Source organism: Labrus bergylta, chromosome 6 (assembly GCF_963930695.1).
Source record: "Labrus bergylta chromosome 6, fLabBer1.1, whole genome shotgun sequence".
In the NCBI taxonomy this organism is placed as follows: domain Eukaryota; kingdom Metazoa; phylum Chordata; class Actinopteri; order Labriformes; family Labridae; genus Labrus; species Labrus bergylta.
In genome coordinates, this window is record NC_089200.1 from 15,293,291 (window position 1) to 15,314,435 (window position 21,145).

At 39.2% G+C, this 21,145-nt stretch overlaps 1 protein-coding gene across 1 annotated transcript in view; it reads right to left on the minus strand.

Annotated features, from left to right (window-relative positions):
* The window catches only part of xxylt1 (xyloside xylosyltransferase 1), a 33,274-nt gene extending 12,314 nt beyond the window's left edge, over window positions 1–20,960 (minus strand). Inside the window, exons 1-4 of the mRNA XM_065955810.1 lie at window positions 20,484–20,960; window positions 18,756–19,394; window positions 11,221–11,368; window positions 577–709 (exon numbers count right to left, since the gene is read on the minus strand). Of these exons, the coding sequence (XP_065811882.1) occupies window positions 577–709; window positions 11,221–11,368; window positions 18,756–19,292 (818 nt within the window). The 5' untranslated portion in view covers window positions 19,293–19,394; window positions 20,484–20,960. The remainder of the gene's footprint in view (window positions 1–576; window positions 710–11,220; window positions 11,369–18,755; window positions 19,395–20,483) is intronic.
* Window positions 20,961–21,145: the final 185 nt, after the last annotated feature.

The window sequence follows — 21,145 nt, forward strand, 5'->3', positions numbered from 1 at the left end:
CTTGAGAATGCATGAGAGACTGCTTATGTTCTTTCTCACTTACACACTGAGAGAAAGTAACTGTGAACGTGTAAATGAGGCCCGGAAAACTCTAATCCATCTGGGGTCAGCAACACTGAGAGAGATTATAACGGATATTCCAAATGTTGCTCCTTACACCAATCTTTACATTATATAATTTCATTACATCAAAGTAATGCAAAATTCATGAAGTTTTGAAGCTTAACATTTTATCCGTGTAACCTTTTATGTAAGTCTAAAGGGAGACAAGCTTAGTTTAGTTGCTCTGAGTAACTAAAACAAGACTATGCCCTAATTATTTCAGTTATAGAAAACAAGTCAATTGATAAATACAATCTAAAATATCTGTGTAAAGAAAAAAAAATGTCTTTCCGTTAAGAGGCAAACAACCAAAAGCCTGATTTTTTAAAATCTTTTTACAGATGATGGATCTTGATTCAATATTAGCCAGCGCCATTTTGACACTTTGAAAAGTAATAGATTTTAAAGCTCTGCACAAGCTACACGTTTATAGTCAGATATTTGGTGATCTAGATTTCAGACCAAAGTGCCTACCTGTAGACAGGCTGCATCTCTCTGGTAATGCCTATCACTGCTCCTGGAGGGAAAAGGTCAAATTCTTGGAAAAGGTCCCTGATGTTGGTCCTGTACTTCAGGTCCAGGTCAAGCTGCAGAATGCGCGTCAGACCTGAGGGAAGAACACAGCACATCAATAAGGCTCAAGAGTCAAGCGCCAAAAAACATAACCTTTGATTATTCAAGTCTTCTAAAAGAAGGACACTGTTTAACAACGAGAAAGAATCCAACCAATGTGGATAAAAGATGAATCACAATTCATTTTTAAGCAAGTTTGGTACGAGTAAATGCGTTCCCCATTTGTAGAATGATCACAGGAAATTAACTTCTGAGTAAACTGTGCATGTAGGTTGAATTTCTCTGACCCAGCACATCATCCAGTGACTGTCTGCCTGACCACATCTCAGAGTCATTCCAGGAATAGAAGGCTCGAGGAAAGACAGGACGCTGACAAGAGTCTTTGAAATCTCAAACGGTTGCTCAGTGGGGGGTGTTTCTGACTTTTTACCTAATTCAATGACCTACAAAAATAAAAGTGTTTGAATTAAGGAAAAGTGTATACAAAGTTTTCAATGCCTGTAAAACAGTGCATGTTCGATACAAAGCAAACGATTAGTGCTTGATCTTGTTTCTGGATGAACTAGTAACAAAGGTATCCAGGATATTCGGATCCTCATCTGTTCATTGTTCCAGCTTCCTATGTTTTGCTAGTTTCTATGGTTATGAAAGGATGGGAAATACTCCTGAATGGTGTGTCAGGGGAATATGCTTATTGGACTGATGATAACACTTGTCAGGGGTTAAACATACTGTAGAAGAGAAGAGAGAGGGAACATTTTGTTGGCAAATGGTTGATTTAACAGTTGAGTTTCTGCATTGGTGCAAATGGTCCTGAAGGCTTTAAAAGATGAGGACACAAATATAATGAGTAACATAGGTCACATGCATCATGGAACTTCTGAGCTCCATTCAACATGAATTAAGATCTGTTTCAGTTTCTACAAAGCCTTTTTGAGATCAAGCAGCCTTTCATTCTTAAGCCTGCCATTACAAATGTAATATTACCATGAAGAGGGATATGAATGTTTCTATTTCTGTATGATAATAGCAGACATTTATCAGGAAAAAAAGAGTACTTGAAAAATATATTTTATCACCCACTTGTATGTTTCATGCTTAAACATGCAGAGTAAAGTGACTCTCATGGCAGCATATGAGCTGTGCATATGCTCCCCTAATCTGGTTATTCTGTTGGTTTTATTCAGGACACCTGCATGTTGTTGTTCATCATTGTTCCTTTAAAGTAATAACAAACAAAAAACCCCCACTAAATTCTTGATTCTTCAACTGAATGTTGTACTGTTTACACCGTGTCCTAACAGCACAGAGCATATATCATCGCAAGGCGCACGATCGCACGCTGGCTATCCACACTGCATCTGTTAAATATTTAATTCTTTGCTCTGTGAATATCATTTTCCTCTCGCAAAAGTATGACATCTAGTGCTTTTTTTTTTAAATTGAAGGTAGACAAACAGATGTGTGGTGCTTTGTATTTACCAGCTATTGACTCAAATCACAACAGTCAGCAATAATCGGCTCGCGGTGAGCCGGAAAAAAAGTGCATCTGCAGTGTTGTTGACACAAGTCAAAGCTCAACATTTCAAACAGGGATGTTGATATAATTAATGCACCGCTATCTCCACTTAGTAAAACAAGCTAAAAGCTCTGTTGAGTGAGAAAAGGGAGTGTCAGTGCCTTGTAGAGCCCCCTCCTCCCTCTCGTTTCTCGTCCGCCTATGAGCGACAGAGAGGAAAATAGAAACATTGAGTCAGGGTAAAAACGGCACACCTTGTCGCTTGTGGACAGTCAGGACACTCCGATAGTAAACAACTGAATTAAGCTGATTTTGTCACCGACAGGCTGAATGAACTAGAATCATCTTAAACTTCAGTCAAAAGCGTAAGATGTTTAAAATTATGGTTTTATCTACCATAATGACACTTTCAACTAAGGTATTATTCCTGCAGGTTTAAAATAAAATAGAATAATCAACATAGATGAAATAAAATGGTGGGAAACATCACAACCCATGCCTCCAGAAAGTGAAATGCAAAACAGTTGAAGTGTACACTTGTTGCTATAGGAACAGCATAATTCTGCTGCAAAGATTTTTGAGCTGGCTGTTGAAACAAGTGTCAGAAAAGGTAGACTCAGCAGCATTGCAGTGACCTGTTTTCTGTACTCTCCAAACAAGGAAGCGTCCATCACAATGGGTTCATGCGCTGTGGCAACACGGAGAGGCCTGAAAGAGTAGACACCAAGAGTGAGCTCAGTTTGTTTGTACTAACAGGGCTTAACTAGTGGGAGTGTAACAGGAAGAAGTCCTGGAGTTGGTACAACATAGTGATGTAGTGGGTTTGATGTTAGATCAGTGACTCAACACAAAGTCATGATGAAGATGAATGACCGGCTTTAAAGTACACAGCCCGGAGTCATCACAACATGTTATGGTCATGATGTCAATACTCATATGATTGGATTTGCTCACAAGATGGCATTCTAACATTTGATGTTTAATACCAGTAACTTAGATCGAATGCTAAATTGCTAATGCTTTAAAACACAAACTGTAAACAGTATGAAAAGGCAGCATGTCCTTCATTGATCCCACTTATGTTGTGTATAAAAGTTTACAGTGTGTTTCTGATTGAAAAAATGTTGTTATCTGCCGGCAAAGTCTGCAGCTAGCAAGAGGGTAAATGACTAATCAACACAATCTGGGAAATGTTGATCTTGAGTCTTTTTTAAAGTATTTTCATCCACATTTTTTTCTTTGAGGGTAAACAAAGCTCAGGTGTTCATGTGTCAACATGAGGTGTTAACACGCTATAAGTTACACAGAAGTGTACAGTGACTTCTGTGACTTTACTAAACCCTTGCATTAAAATGTCCACTTCAGGTTAAACATAAATGGAATTATCTTATAAACTATGCAAAGCAGAGTCGGCAGAGGTCTTTAATTAGTTTATTACTACGACAGGCCATCAGCCTTCCTTTTTATTAAGAACTCCTGAAGAAAGAAGATAAAAATGTAAGTGCACATTTCTCCTATGTTTAGCTTCTCTTAAAACCGAACAAATAACTTTCTATAGTTGACAGCTCAACCTGTCCTGTTCAAAACTTAAAACTGAGCTGTTGAGTAAATCACAGATCAACTCATGTACAGTAACCTCCATTTGGACTTTTCAAACAAGACAATTGTTTAAACTGACTCCCACCTGGATTCAGTCTTTGTCTTTTGCCGGCCTCATTGAGAATTCTCAGACATTTTAAACAAAGGAAGAACACACGATATGAAATAAATACTGATATGAAATACTGATGTCAACGCAGACCATAATCATTACTGAGAAGTCCTCTTCTTATTACACACTATCCATTCTTTTTAAGTAGAAATTAAGAGGGTTAACTTTAATGTTGATCAGGTGGTCACATTTTATTGTAGGAGTAATGTTATTAGAGCGTCGTACAACTCGCCTGAGGCTCCGGTCAGATCAGGCAGCTCTGTTTGACCGGAGCTGAACTGAGCCGCACACACGCGCACACGCACACACACTGTTATCACATTATTTTCAGGGAGAAAGTGGGTCAATGTCATTTAGTCCTAATGTCCGTCTTGATGTGAGCACTTACAGTCTGTATGGAGAGTCATTGTTTTCTACTTCGACCAACACTGTCTGAAAAACACCCTGCTTTCCTCCAGGAGGAGGTCCTTTGAGCTGAATTTCTCATTATGTGACTTTGCATCCACAAAGTCTGAAGTGTATCCAGTGGCAATAAAACAACTCCTGTATGGCTGCTTGTGGTCAACATAGTCTTGACTGGTTAGAAAATTAATCTTAGCCCAGGACTCTTTGTTCTAACTCTAGAGCCTTTAGTGCAGAAACTACGGCATAATGCAAATTTTCATGGTATTACAGTATGTGATACTCAACACAAACTTTAAATGTACGCGGATGAGATGTTATTATTAATAACTCCACCAGAAAAATCAATACCCACTATATAAAGCTGTATTGAGGAATTTATAGTTTTATCTGGATACCGTATTAACTGGGATAAATCTGAAGCTATGGCAATGCCAGGCTACTGCCCCACTCCTCTCTTTAATCAGTGGAAATTTTGTTGGTCAATGACGGCTATTAAGTATCTGGGCATCCTGATAATGCCGTGAGATACGTGAGAAACTGGTTAGCATGTCAAGAAGTGAGGGACAACCAGCTGGTTACAGATAGAGGTTGAAATTTGTTATGGGTCAACCCCATGGTCTGTTTGGTCCAAAATCACTGCAACAAAAAGAACATCCTGTTATTGCTAATGCTAGATTGATATGGAATAAACTAGATAGAGCTGGTCGCTGGGATTTCTTTAAATCCCCTCTAGCACCTTTATGGAACAATAGTAAAATTCTTGTTGGAGATAAAACGGTTAACTGGACTCTATGGAGGAGGGCTGGGAATTTGTACATCTCAGATTTGTTTGTTGGCCGAACTAAACAATTTCTAATCTTCAACCAAATTGTTTTGGTATAATTTACCATGTAACCAATTCTGGAGATATGTCCAAATGCAAAGTACTTTATCAAAATGGTTAGGAAGCCCCCTTATATGCCCCACAGGCAGCCCAATTGAAGAACTGCTTACTAAATCCTCATCATGCAGAGGCACTGCCTCAAAGATTTATCATTCACTACACAATCAATTGTGTGATCCTTTGATAAAAGTAAAAGAACAATGAGCAAAGGACATGGCTGTGGACATATCACCTGAGGATTGGGATTCATGTTTGAAAAATATTAATACAATGTATAAAGAAGTTGGCAATAAATACATCCAATTAAAAAAAATAATACACTGGTGGCATCGGACGCCTCAAAAATTACACAAGTGGAAACTAAGACCTACAGACTCTTGCTGGAGATGCGAAAAGGCTGGTGCCTCTATCTTTCATGTGCTCTGGACATGTTCTGCAATTAAAGACTGGTGGAACAATATACAACAGGTAATTTACGAGGTACTGAAAAAGAAATTCCAAGTCTCCGCTAAACTGGCTATTTTGGGTTCGACCACGGAGCTTAAAGACTGTGGCTTGTCCTCTTTTGAAAAACGATGGATTATTTTGGCTTTTACCATAGCTATACGGATACTTCTGAGACACAGGAGGAGGAAACACCCACCTTCCTTATGAAGAATGGGCCACAACTGTGGCTCAATTAGCAGCTTATGAGAGAGTAACATATTGTCTGTTGGACAAGCTAGATCAATATATGCTTACGTGGGGCCCATTTACTGCTTGGCTTTCAGTGTCTGTAACTTAAGAGGTCAATTTAGTAATTACGTAATTTGATTCATTTTAATATTGGACAGATGTATTTAACCCGGGGAAACAGTGTGTGCACTATTATTTTGTTTTATTTTATTTATTTTATGTCCATGTTGAATACAAAAAAAGAAAATGAATCTTGAAAAATAAATAAATAAGATAGAGCAAAGCATATAGGGTTTTGTGCTTAGATAAAAACATAATTACAAATAGCAAAATTGTATTTTCAAATTCTGCCAATATATATTAGATTTTAATATTTTTCTATCTTATTAACTTTATCTTTTGCAACATCTAGGTACTACATACACTCTAGGCAAAGCAGTTCACACAATAGCAATGCCAATGTCACTACCTGAAGTGAAAAACAAGAGGTTGCAGTTGTAGGAAAAATGCAAGTCCCAGCATGTAGAAACCTCACGAGGGATACAAAACATGGAACATCTCTCCACCCCAAAAAAAAACAATGTTTCCTAGGGACGTTTATCATTTATTATATCAGGTTTTATATTGCAATCTCATTTATTCTCCTCCATGGACAAATGGTTCTAAAAGTAGGTCTTCATTTTAGAGGTCACACAGTGTTTCCCCTAGGTTTACAGCGTTGGGGGGGGGAACACGGCGACACAAACACTTCTTGGTGTTCATGGGTTTAATGACAGCTGTCCTTTTCTATCGGAAAGGTATCCTTAAATGACTTTTTTCCCTGATTTCCGACTCTATCCACTATCCTATCTCTACAATAAAGGCAGAAAAAGCTCAAAAATAAATCTAAAAAATAATAATAATAATAATGGTAGGGGAAACACTGTCACATATTATACTCTTCAACAAGTTGAAATAAGTCTCAGAGCTCCCTAAAACATGTCTGTGAAGTTTTTGTTATAAATCCACTCTGATCCTTTATTTTAGCACGCCTAAAAACCTCTTTTTCAGCCTTGATAAGAACAGGCTGTTTCTGTGTCTGTAGCTTTAAATGCAATAGACCTGTGTCTGACCACGCCCCTCTCTGGAAGGGCTTGGTTGGCTTGGGCTTTCTTGCTCCCTGTCCTATTGTTTACAGTGAGAAGGCAGACACAGAGGGCAGAAACAAACATCTAGCTGTGGGAGTGTCAACCACCTAGGGGAGGGGTTTCTGCCCTTAGTGATGTCATGAAGGAAAAATGGCCTGTTTGAGCACACATTTTTCTGAAAAGTGGAGCAGGCAACTTATAGAGAGGATGGACTTTTCTCATAATTGGGGGGTTTGTAGACAGACTAGGGGCACATTAGTGTTAGAAAAACACGGTACAGTGTATTTTGAATAATATGTGACCTTTAAGTAATTTGTTTGCAAACAGCTGTCATCGTAAAACATCTGTAAACTTTGAACTCGTGTTTTACACAGTCGTATGTGCAGCATATAAATGCTGTACATTTAAATGGCTTCCTTTAGGCTAAACTGAACCAAGATAGAAAGGTCTCCAAACACTACCTTATCATCAGTCATTTATATCTTGTAAAAGGGCTTCTGAACTGCACTTGAGTAGATTATAAATAAGAATATGGGGTTGAAGAAGATAGAAAAACTAATGTTTAGTTAACTGAGAAACTCAGTTGTTTTTTTAGGTATACAATGGTATATAGTTCACATGATAGGCTAAATTATAAACACTTTTACCAGTTATAAAAACTGTCAAAGGATTTACTTTTTTGGTCAAAATCAGAATAACAAGAATGTGAATGTTTAAGAATAAAAAAGAACCCCTCTAAAGGGTTTCATTTTATGCATAAAAAAGCCTATGTATGTATTTATGGACAGTCAGTACTAGAAGGTTCAACCATCAACAGCAGATGCACTGCTTAATAATGCATCAGTACTGCCTGTGTTGACAGGACGTCAGTCTGATATCTGCAGACAGCCGGCTAGCTTGCATTAGTAACTTGTTGGCGACAGACTGAAGAAAGTAGAGTCTTCACACATTTGTGGACTTACTGCTAGACATTTCATGGTCAGCGATAAAAGCTCTTCAGCAACTAAAAGCAGAAAGCTCAGTTTTTTTTATATCTATTTTTTAGATGTGAGGAGGATCCAGTTTGGCTAAGAAGTGATAGCCAGAGTCTGATAGTCAGCCTGAGTTAAATCAGCCAATTTCTGCTTTGTTTTGTACGTGAATATTTTATGTTGCACTTGTCTATGAAAACTTAGGTTGGCATGACACTTAGTTATATAAACACTGAGTTTATAAGGGAAAATATCAGTCATAGTTTTTCATTAGTTATTAGAAAATTCATGTCAAGATAAGCTGTTTTTAAAAGCTTTGAATAAATTGACCAATACAGTTGGTCTGAATAAAACAATGTGATGACCCAGCTCATCAGAGAGCTGGGTCAGCGGCGTGTCACTCGCTTAGATCGTTACAACGGGCTGTAAACGGGGGATAGAAATCACATTTTGAATGAATTGAAGTTATTTGTGTTTTCCTTCTAATCACAGTAATGACATGGAAAAATAGCCTCAGTGGTGTACTTGATTGGTCTTGATTTAAAATCCAGAGTCCAGTCTGATACTGAGACAAGAACGAGTGTGTGCTTTCAACTTCCGAGACGACGCCAAGACCTTCAAAAAGTGGTCTTTAGAACAGTCTTGAGACCAAGACCGAGTACTACAGCACTAGTGTGTGTGTGTGTGTGTGTGTGTGTGTGTGTGTGTGTGTGTGTGTGTGTGTGTGTGTGTGTGTGTGTGTGTTTGAATGATTGGTTGATCTGTATTTTACTGCTGCCATTATCTGCCCAGGGACTACAGATGGAAATTAACAAAAAAGCTAAATGTGGTACAAAGCATCTTTTCTATTCCGAGTGTGATTTTGTACATTGTCCCTGATTCAAAATAAACTAATTAAATAAAATAAAAATAATAATAATAATAAAAAATAATAGAGCATGAGATTGTCCATAAAATGGAATAAATAAAAAATGTTTGTTATGAGATTATTGTTACCATAAGCTATGTATTGTTGTGGTTTTGTATGAACCACTTTTATTTGTCTTTTCATACAGAAATGTGTAACACAACTCAAACACACAAGTTTTTACTTCCTATTTATATAAAAAGTCTGTTTAGCTGTTTGAAGTCTAAATCCAAAGTGCTGATCGTTTTAATAATCTTCTGAATAACATTTGATCAAATGGCCATATCTCCCACTTCACAAGTTAGAGGATGTTACATTTCCAGCCCTCCCACTTGCAGCTGCTGTTTCTATTTGTAATACCACTTTTATTCCACCATGCCGTTTCACCATTAATGATGTTATGTGTCTGCTGTGAGGCTCGCTGAATGAAAAGAGTTTCATGTTATAGTTCAATCAAAGCGGGATGCTGTAAGTGACACTGGTGGAGGCTGGAGCAGCATGTCGCCCCAGTCTCTCTCTGTCAACTCAAGCAAGCACATAATGCCCTTTATAGATAAAAGCCATCTCTAAATATAGTGTGTGACCATTTGGACGGCAGACACATGTGCTTGATCAATAAGTATTTCAAGGACACAGTGTGAGACACCATCAGACAAATAGCCTCAACCTCAGAGAAGGGACTGCTTTTCTTTAATTAAAAAAAAAAAAGCTTAAAAAAAGTTCACACTGGCAATATCTTTAAAATTGTGGAAAAAAGAAAACTTCAACACTAATTACATTTTAGAGCAGAGAACTGAACAACCACACATCCACATGTTTCCTCTGCTAGCACAATCTTTTATTTATCACCCTGTTCTCCCTGCAGATCCATCTGTTCCATTACAGTTCTCCCCTCCTGCTCCTGATTGACTACCTGCCATCCCATGTAAGGTAAAATGAGTTTGCTTGTATACTGCACATGACCACCGGGGTTGGCAGTGCTGATATCCAGGACAGCATCCTGACCTGGAGTGTGATATTGCTTTTAGACAACAGTTATACAAGCAGAAAGTAGAAAAGTAGAAGTAAATCGTAAATATCAACAACGGAATCATTTTTAACTAGCTCCACAATTTAACCAAGACTAGACTGCTGCCAAGCAACCCAAACCTTCTATTCTACTGAACTCTTGCTACTCAGTTCGTGTCCATGGTAACGATACAGCATCGATACTTTATACTATGAACCTTTACTCGCATATTAAAGGAAATGTATCTTCTCGTGAAACCAGTGAAGTTAGAGTATATTGTGTGATTCTGAGGTATGAGATTGATGAATACAGACAATGTCAGCTGTAAAAGTCAATTAGTATTCAAATCTCCTGGCTGAGGAGGAGTGATGCATGTTGTGAAGAGTCCCAGTGATGTTGTTCTCCTATATCGTCACTCATAGAAGGCCTCCTGTCCAATCAGAGAGTTCTTACAAATTCATTCGATACCAAAGACTGTCATGTTTATAAAAAGTTTTTAATGACTGAAAAACACTCATAATACACCCTCTGTTCATTCTCTGTCGGCCCCTAAGTGTCCCTTAAATCACTAATGATAAAACTTTAAAGCCCAAAAACGTGATAATCTGAAGAGCTCACATTATATCCGCTGTGCACCCTGTCAGAAATACAGTTTATATCACTCAAATGTGCTGGAGCCCTGCTGTCCTCAACAAAGACACTTCAGGTTTCTAATGTGTGCCTCCGGTGACTATCGATTCTCCAAAAGCTCGTAAGTTTAGGGTCATTTGTGGAGAGACGCCCCATGCTGCCCGTCCACTGAAGTGAACCACAACAGTGCACAGCAGAGGAGATGGCTGCCATGGGTCAGCACTAACATGGGGGGCACTAATGTGGGCAGCAGTGACGGAACAGAGCCTTCCTTCCTCGCTCTGCAGGGCCTCTGCAGCCTGCCACGTGTCTGTTAGATACCTGCCCAACCTGCCTGCTCCAGCTGTGCTCCAGCAGTGCCAGAATAGAGAAGTGAGCATCTGAGTGAATTTTTAAAACGTGGTCTGCCGCAAAATCAAAGCACAATACTAAACTTAAAGCTATAAAAAGTAGCAGCGAGTATAGACGAATATGTTGTTTTTGTACGTTTACTTATTTTTTTGGCGCATTCATTTCTTTGATTGATTAGATGAAGAGGGACAGGAACTGTAAATAGGAGAAAGTGGGGTAGACGTGCATCAAAGGGCCGAGGCCGGGAGTGGAACCTGCCACTTATGCGACAAGGACCAGCATGAAAAATGTACCATCACCTATTTGGGTGATCTCAATCTAAAACTGATCTGAAGGGCCAAATAGATTTTTCCTTACTTTCTGGCATGATGTGATGCATGGCAACAGACAGGAAGAAGATGGCGTCACTGTAATAAGCGCCAGAGCCGGAGCTGAAGTGCTTCTGCATGGCCTCCACGATGGGGAACAGTTTCTGTGTGAGAGCCTCCACATCATGGAACAGCACCTGCAAGTTCAACACAGAGGAATCAGGATATGAAAGCAGTGTTCAACTGAGGTTTAGTTTAGAAATAGAACAACTTCTACTGATCAGGTGTGAGACTATTTGTTGAGGTCATTCAAGATCCTCATTAACCTATTGTTATATAGCTTGTATGTGTGTTTCTCTCAACCTAAAGTCTACATGCCAGTCTGGATTTTATCAAACTGTCCTGAGAGTGAGTTAGAATTAGTTAGGAGTTAGCTTTTTTTCCTAAGGGCCAGTGTCTTTCACAATTATTTGCAATGAGGAGAGAGCGTTTGCGGCAGCTAGTGGCCGTTTGGAAAAAAAAAAAAGCGCAGCGCCCAGCGTCCTTTTTCCCAAGTGCTCCTCCTTTTTGTGCGGCCGCTCCGAGCGCTCAAGTTGATAATATTTCAACTTTTCAGAAAGGCGCTGTTGACATCACGGAAGCTCTTTTCCAAATGTATGATGTGAAGAGGATTCTTTTAATATTTTAAGCACTGATTATCATTAAAGTGTTCGTGTGAGAAGAAAAATAAATATAACAGATTAGAATTGACAGCATTTCCTGAGGAGAAGCATTTTTAGGTTTACCTTGGTATCAGTCAATGTGTATGTTTAAGGCTTTAGATTAAATCTTCACTATTCGGGCCGCATTATTATAAATCAGCCTCACGTGCATCGAAGGGCAAACATGATTTACTGATCCTGGCAGATAAAGGTAAGTCCTCAGGCGTTTATGGAAATCAGTGCCATTTTGGACTCTTTGTAATGTGGTGTAATGGTACGCTGCTCTCGGTAGAGTAACTTGTGTTGCTAAAGCTCCGATAAATATCTGCAAGGGAGAAAATTCAAACTATAGAGTGCCCATTTGTTTGGCTAAAGATATGGGGGGGGAAACTCTTACTGTATATCCTCAGTCAGTCAGTTTCATATTTTTTTAAATCTGGATGAGACATTGAAACAGTCACATTAACACACATTTCCACAGTCCACCAAATCAGAACTCATTTGTGTTTTCATTTTCCATGACAATGCTGAAGTTCCAAACTTAAAGGTGTTCTCACTGCAGGAGTTCTAAAATCCTTTCTGATTTTGAATTCGGGTAGCATCACACACATAAGGAGAATCCTAACAGATATTCTTTTCCATAATCTCAAAACATGCCCACAGTACAAGATGTGAAAATCTTGGCACATCACATCATACAGGATTTCATTAAGATTATCGTGCCAGAGGAATGCACCACCTCACATGACCTCGCGTAAACAATGGAGTTTAATTTGTGCTTTGTGCAGAGAGGACCAAACGTAAAAAAAAACAAAAAAACTTGTAACTGTCAGATTCAGTATAGCTGTCCGACCTGTGCAGTTTGCGTCCTGCCGCTGGTCGCCCCTACTGTCCACTTGTTACTTTCCTCCCTTGTTTCCCGTGGTGGCGTCCCGGACGATCGCCGAGCAGATCTGTGATGTTAAGATTGGATCTTTAAACCACTAACACTACAAGATAATCTGGTAAAATAATCAGTTCGGAGCAGCCTTGAGCCGGGAACGACCCCGCGATTGTCGTGAAGGAGGAATCGGACCTCAAATCGGCCTGATCATCCTGCAGTGTAAGCCAGGCTTGTATGACTGCAGTGCATTCACTCATGTAGCCTTCACAACAACGCCATCTATCAAATATTTATATCTGTGCAGTGTAAAGCCTTATTTCAATTACATTGATCTTTTAATAGAACATTAATTGCTCAGGATGCATTTCTTTATAAAAAGGGAGCCAGAACAATGGGAGCTCAGCCATCTTGAAAACTGAGCTCTGCTGTTTAAATGTTCCATCAAAGATTTAAGTTTCCTTTCACCTTTATCAGAGTGCTATTCATTACACATACAGTATGTTGGTGTTCCTTATCAATAGGAAGCTTTGAAGGGATTGTCCTGGATATTTGTGGGCATTTACATGGATAACAGCTTTGAATAAAAGCTCATGATGACAGGTAACTGCTAGAAAACGTATCGGTCCTCCTGTGTGTCATGAGGGAGCAGAAAATGGACAGAAAATATTGCTGTAAGTGCAGGTCTAATCATTTAAATATGTGTATAGTTTCAGGGAAATTGCAACTCTAAATATCAATTGAATTACCAACTGAACTACTTCTTTTACTTTTTGTGGATACAGACTCCGGCATATAGATGATACTCATATGTAATAGTGTGAAATAAATAAAATCAATTGTTAACTTGAGGGGCAACTTTTTGGCATTGAATGTATTGTTTTTAAATGCAGGTAATAAGCATTTCCTAATGTTAAATGGACTTGAGCTTATATAGCGCTTTTCTAGTCTTCCGACTACTCAAAGTGCTTTTACACCGCCTGTCACACCCACCCATTCACACACTGATGGTAGTGATCGCTATGTAGTATCATCAGAAGTAACTAATCCCATTCATACACTGCCAATGAAACAGCGGGAGCAATTCAGGGTTAAGTGTATTGCCCAAGGACACATCAGACATGTTGCTCAGCTGGGGATTGAACCCTCGACATTCCAGTTGAGAGGCGACAACTCTACCAAATGAGCCACAGCCACCCTAATCAACACCATGTATTGCTTGCGAGACGACTAAGTGACTAAAACACCCGCCTAATCCTAGGTCACATGTCCATAAAGATGGGATAATAGTATCACTTCCTTAATGAAAACGTTTGGTTCAGGATGGCAGACATTGCCTCCTGATATCCTTCTTTATACTGGAGCCTACTTGCACTTCCTGGTTACAGGATACTCTAAACTACACAGTCCTGGGTAATCAGCCAATAAGAACTGAAGTAAGGTTGTGAAAGTTATGCATCTTTGGAACGCTGAATCTCTTTTCTGCACAACAAATGAAAGTTTTTAGGTACTAATAAAGAAACCTTGAACCTTAAAGGCTTTATATGTGATTTCTTTTGATCCAGCAGATGTCGCCCTTGAGCACCAGCATGAAACCAAAACAACTCGCCGTGCATTGTTGTGTTAGCGATCTTTATCATGCTCATATCACATAACACTGCATGTAAATTTACCCGAAATGAGCGTGATCTAGAAACGCAGTTAAGCAGTGAGTACAGTATGTTATTCTTCTTTTCTCTAGACCCGCAATTAAACAACTTTTATACGCCGGGGGATGAGCCAGCCGGCCGTCCCGGCAATGTCAACAAACTGAAGATAGGACTCGGAAAACTCGGAAAGCATCACAGACAGCGGGACTCGTGTGTTACACCTACTGTAGACAGTCATGACTCACAGAGTTATTTTCAGAGGATATACTTGATTTCTATTATATTTAAGTGTGAAAAATCGCATATAAATCCTTTAAAGTTGGTCAAATAAAAAGATGATGATATAATTTGGATCAATTGGAATTCTATAAAAGTGAAACGTTTCATTAAGTAATGTGTTGAGTGCAAGACTCCAGCATGTTGTGTCATAAGGACTGTGTGAATGTCGGTTAGCAGGAAAGAGTACAGCCACCAGGCGGTGTGACTCTACAGGCTGTTTGTTGAATTGACCTCTGTTGGGAAGCCATGCATGCAGAAGTTCTTGCATAACTGTGTGGTCGTACCCTCATGCTCTTTTAAAATAAATAATTCAAAAAGAATGACACTTGAGATGAGCAGACAAGGATGTCTACATGCTCATAAACATGCTTCTGTTCACTCACTGTCCCCTCTGGGACATTGCCTAAGCTTCTGTGTTTGTGTGCAGAGAGGAGACAGAGGATGTACTTGTGTCAGTGGGTGCAGAACATTATTTAGTGATTTATTATCCTATGATGTCTGATTATCATGGTATAAAGCACTGGTCTGGAAAACACCATGCAAATGCTAAAACCACTGGGTGAGTGGGCGGGCAGCTTGAAAGTGAGAGCACTGTTGGAGCATGTCAATATGAACATACAGCAATGAACATAATGTAGTGTACTAGAAATAAAAATAAATGGTAAGCTGGACCAATACGAACCAACTTGAGCCGCAAAGTTAAATCTATATTAACCTTTTTTTATTTGTTTGAGTCTTGACTGATATAGATAGATAGATAGATAAATAGATAGATACTTTATTGATGGGAAATGACATGAAACATTACAAATTAAACCGCAAAACCGACGCCCCCCTCCCATACATATATATATTAACCCGAAAAAAGATTTAAAGAATACCCCTAGATGAATCAAACTTAAACTGTGCAATTCAAAAATAGATTTATACAAGAAATGTACATAACCCGTGCAGGGATAAAAAATATATGTGCAATTTAAAGCAAGAACCTATAAACAGTCGAGGGAAAAAATCTGTAATTAGACCTAAATATATAGATTTTTTTTTTTTTTTTTTAAAGTGTTGACCTTCTGAAGTTGTGATATGATATGTTGCCATCAAAACATTTGATGCCAACAAAGTAGCAGTAATAGAGACTGCCTTTATTTAAAGGTTATGGGGGCATTTACTTCCTTATTTAAAAGGGGACGGTTAATGAATAACAGGAAATGAGGTGAGACAAAGGTGCAACTACAATCAAAAAAAATCCTCAGACTTTACATGCTGTTAACATAAGGAACTGAATATTAAATGATATTTGAAGGTGATGGTTTTTTCAGAGAAAATCCCAATGTGTTTTTTTTTAAACACTCCTTGTTTTCTTCTTCCATCTTTGTAATTCACAGCATCTGACACAGAGCCCGACTCCAACTGCGCTCATCACACTACTTTGAGAACTCAAGGGAAAACTTTTGGAAAAGAGGGTCGTCTGTTTGTATCATGCTGCACTGCAGAACTCGTCCTGCGTACGCTGCTCGGTACAGCGGTTGATTCACGCTCTGTGACGGACATGCGAGTTCGTTTACATGACGTCAACAAGGCGTGGGCTCGGGGGAAAATTCACACGCTGGATGTAGGCCGCCAACGTAATTACAAGTTGTAAACCGCATCAGGATCCTGGAGATGTATTTCTCGACTGGCTGAACAGGACAGATGCTCTTCTGAAATATAATGAGTGCATATAAACTACATAAAATCTATAAATTCATTATTTTGTGCCTTTCTTTTAGAGTGGCGGGAGGTCACACATGAATGGCAGGGAAAGCACTGCTGGGAATAGGCTGACATTAAACTTTATAGGAAGGATCATCTCTACAGGCCAGTTTGTGTTATATTTCCAAGAAAGACACTTGGCCTGGTCCTCTAACATAATGGTGACACAACAGATCCTTTATATTGGTTTAGCAGGTGTAACTGCACTTTGCCATCACTGTACACTAACCTCTTCCAGTATTATTTTGTGACACACACTTCACCTGTACTGCTGCAAGTCTTCGAGCTCAGTCTCATGGTATAATCAGGCCGCAAAATGACTAAAACCTCAAAAACTGCCAAGAAGCCAAACTGAGCCAAACCCTAAACAAATCCAACGCAGAGCAGGCATCAGTCTGCGCTAACACAGGGAAATCACATGCACATTTGATTTTGTGGAGGATGAGACACTCCTATGAAAAAGGGCCAAGCTGGTGAGGAGGATTTGTAAGCATAAGAAATGTTCAACCATTTTTGTTTGTATTTTTCCATTGTGATAATTCAAAAGGAGGCGAAATAGGGCAGCACATTGCATGCTACAGAAAGAGCAACAGAGAGGGGACATAATCCTCTGTTTTGGCAGAGAGAAGGGGGGGGGGGGTATCCCCATTGCTAAGGAATTACTTTGGTTGGGCAACAGTGCCACCTTGTGTTTGACATTATAATCTAGAGCCTATTTTTCTCTTGTAGGATGTCTGCTTTTCTCTTGAAGCTTTGGATTTCCCTGATAATATCTCAAACTAAAATGTTCGAGTTTGTTTGCAGTACATTAAAAAACAGTTGGTTAAATTGCTAATAGGTCTCACATTATTCATCTCATGTCCTTTAAGAGCTGTCCTCTTCTCCTCATAATCAAATACACACACATGCACAACAGCACCCACATCCAACAAGAAAGACAAAATCTCTGATGCATGTCCCTTTGGATAAAAGTGTTTGCTAAATAATTGAAGAATTGTAGAACATGCCATTTAAAAATGGTGGATTTTTACTCCTAAACTGACCGCTTTTGTGTAAAACTGTAGTCATGAGTTAACTTGTGAATGCTCCTCTGCGTCTGTATCTGTGTGAGCAATAACTAAATGAATGCTCATTCTGTAAAAACGATTGACTTTGTACTGGTCCTTCAGACACAGACGTTCATTTACATATGAACAAACAACAATAAACCTCGTAGTTTCATAGACCGACCCCTCTGGGGCTGTTTTTTATTTTTTAAAGATTTATTTTTGGGCTTTTTGTGCCTTTAATTGAGAGATAGGACAGTGGATAGAGTTGGAAATCAGGGAGAGAGAGAGAGTGGGGAATGACATGCGGGAAAGGAGCCACAGGTTGGATTCGAACCTGTGCCGCTCGCTTGGGAGACTATCGCCTCCATACATGGGGCGCGCGCACTAACCACTGCGCCACCAGCGCCCCCCTCTGGTGCTCTTTGACTACAAAGATCGACTATTACTTCCATTTAATTTAACGTTTGTGTTTAACACTCCATTTCTGGTCAGTCATGACTTCTAAGGTTTGGATTTTGGTTTTGCAGACTAATGAAGATCTTAAGAATACAAACAATCATGTAATCATTTATAAAACATATAAATAATGATAATCATATCAACCTGTGGGTCACAGTCCTGATTATTTATCGTCTGTTATATTCCTTTGAGCTTGTTGAGGCTGAGGTCATGGAGGACTGGAAAAGATAAGTGACAGACAAGCCGTTCCTTCAGTGATCCTGAAACTTCTTTTCACGATGCCTCATCACTGAACATTTTGTTCAACTATGTCTCAATTATTACAGTATGCAGGCTCATTCAAAGAAGCCAGAGTTTTACATTGTTATTGACACACTAAGAATTCAAAAAGCATTGGATTATTTCAAGTAGAAGAAATAGATCATTTGGGGGCGCAGACATGGCCTAGCGGGTAGGTCGCGCTTTATGTACAAAGGCTATAGTCCTTCAAGCGGGTGACCGCGTTCAAGTCCGACCTGTGGCTCCTTTCCTGCATGTGATTCCAAGCTCTCTCTCCCCCTGGTCCTGACTCTATCCAATGTCCTATCGAATAAAGCCCCTCAACAAAAAATATATTTTTTAACTCATTTAAAAAAGATGAAATACTTTTCTGAATCGTTGTTTTTCGGCTCTTAGTAAAGTAATTAAAAACATACTATGAAATACTATCCCACCATGTCGATGTAATGACGACCAAACTCTGCTGATATCAATGCACATCAAAGAGAACTATACTGAAAAAGAAACCAACATAAAGACAGGATTTGTCATCCTACCTCATACTTAAATGTTGCATCAAGGAGAAGTTCTTGCAGCATCTTTTCTCCCAGATCTCTGCTGGCCGGGTCACTCACAAAATGAAGGACCAACACCTCTCCTTCCATGAAGCGTGCCAGCTTAACCATAGACAGCATGGCCACCCTGAATTTGTCCTGCAGGCTGCGGCTCTTGTCCACCTTGGTGAACATCATGAGTGCGTGGTAGTGTTGGTCAACAGCTCCACTGTCCCCTCTCCTCGACATAAACCCCTCGCTCTCTCCCCCTAAGTCGTGCTCTACCCCTCCTTGCTCCTCAGATCCAGCTGGGTGCGGGAGCCTGGTGTCCACAGTCAGGTCTGCATCATTTCTGTTGGTGTTGTGACTGGCCTGGCTCTGCTTGATCCTCTTTGTGGTGCTAGAGAAGTTCTGTCTCTCTGAGCCAAAGTAGTAAAAAGCAACGACGGCCAGCGCAGCAGCCAGGAGCAGCACGAACTGATACGACCTGAAGGTGCTGATCCTACCCATGATTCTGGCTATCAGTCTTAAGATGCCCATATCTCATGCTTGTGTCATGAGAATGTGGACGTACATGTGGATCCATTCGTCATTGTGTGTCATCCAGTTGTGTGTTTGTTTTCATAACTTGAAAACTCTTTCCTGTAAGAGAAAGAAAATGATTGTAGTGCAGCGCTGTCCAAACAGGGATAATGTGAAGGTTAAAAAACTGGAATCAATGCACCATTTTACTACTTTAATGACAAATTTAAGTATAAGTTCAATGTATTCAGCCATGAGTTTCAGCAACAAAAAAAAAGGTAGATGAAGCAATTGCTTGCTTTGATTAAACTGAAACTGATAATCTGTTACATCTTTTTAACGCCTTCCAATTTTAAAAAAAAATCTGGTTTTGGATGCATGGCTGGACCGCTGTTAACTGAAATTACAATTTGAAAGCCGCCCTGCATAAATGCCTGTGCTATAGTTCCTGACGATTACCAATGAGAATGATTACTTCTTTCTTTACACCTTGCTGCTATAATACTGTCATCTTCTAAACTTAGCAATTAAAACACAAATACATCTGTTGTGTTTTTTTTATTAAATTCATTTGATGCTTCATATACTGACATTTATTTCACAAGCCTCTTTATTTTCCTTTTAAATCAAATTAAGATCTTTCACTTGTGGACAATTAATAATCTCACAGTAAAAAAACAAACAAAAAAAAACAAACTCTAACATCTCCTTAAATTGAAAGTGCTAAAAATAATTAAGTATTCTGAATGTCCTATTTCAAAAGCTGTGTTAAAAATCTAAGGATTATTGTAAATGATCAATTTGCAGCCTCATTGATAATACATCAAAAGGTATAAGTTGGTATGTTTGTAATATTAATAGAAATATGCAGAAAAGTTTATAAATGACGTGAAGCAAATAGTTATCTCTGCAATGTTTCACTTGAAATATAACAGTCTGGTCTGCGAATTAAATCAAGTGCAGCACAGGCACATAAGAAAGGTGTTTGAGTTGTTAAATGTAGACACAGTGCACCACTGCCGTGTTGTGTCATGTTGTGAAACTCAAACAGGTGGGATGTCTGGTGTCTCAGCTCTGCAGGCAGTTCATTCAAAACATGTCGTGCCACGGTTTCGCTTCTTCTTCTTTTTTTTTTAACACAACAATGCTGTCAAACCGTCTTTAAAACAAGCACATTTAAACGTATTGACCCATTACAGAAACACTTGCCTGTGTCATGTCGATGATCTCTGCAGTCCCATCTTGACTGAGGTTCCGAGGATAATTCAGAGCTGAGTTTAAACTTTGTGAAGCATCTAAACTAACTCCATCTCTTACCTTGATGTTACTTTGAAATACAATTAAACCGTGGCTTTCACCACAGCCACGTTTAATTAAAAGTATCTACCGGCACATCGACTTGTTGACATACCGACTCGCAGCGAGGATGCTACGTTAGCAAGCAACGACTTTGCGCCTTGATGTGGGTCGTTGAGTTGCCCCCCCCCCCTCCCTGACGCTGTTTGTTAAACCCATGCAAAAAAAGTAAGCTTAAAATGACCGATGCATGTTTGCAAACATTTCTCGCTCTAAAAGTATCACAGTGTTTGCATGTCCTTGTTACATCGAGGGGAATCGCGACCAATAGACTATTTGGCAAAATCAGCAGCTAGCAGCCTAGCAACAAAAATACTGTGACACAACCAAGTTAGCCACACCCACTTTCAGCCATGCTGCCTTTAGGGACCGGTAGATAATGGCAAGCCTTTCCAAAATATCGTTCAGTTCGTTCACTATGATGACTTAATTTTCAACTTCTTTTATAGCATAGATTACAGTGGTTAATTCAAATTAAAAACGTTAAACGAAAAATAAGTTAAAACCAATAAAGA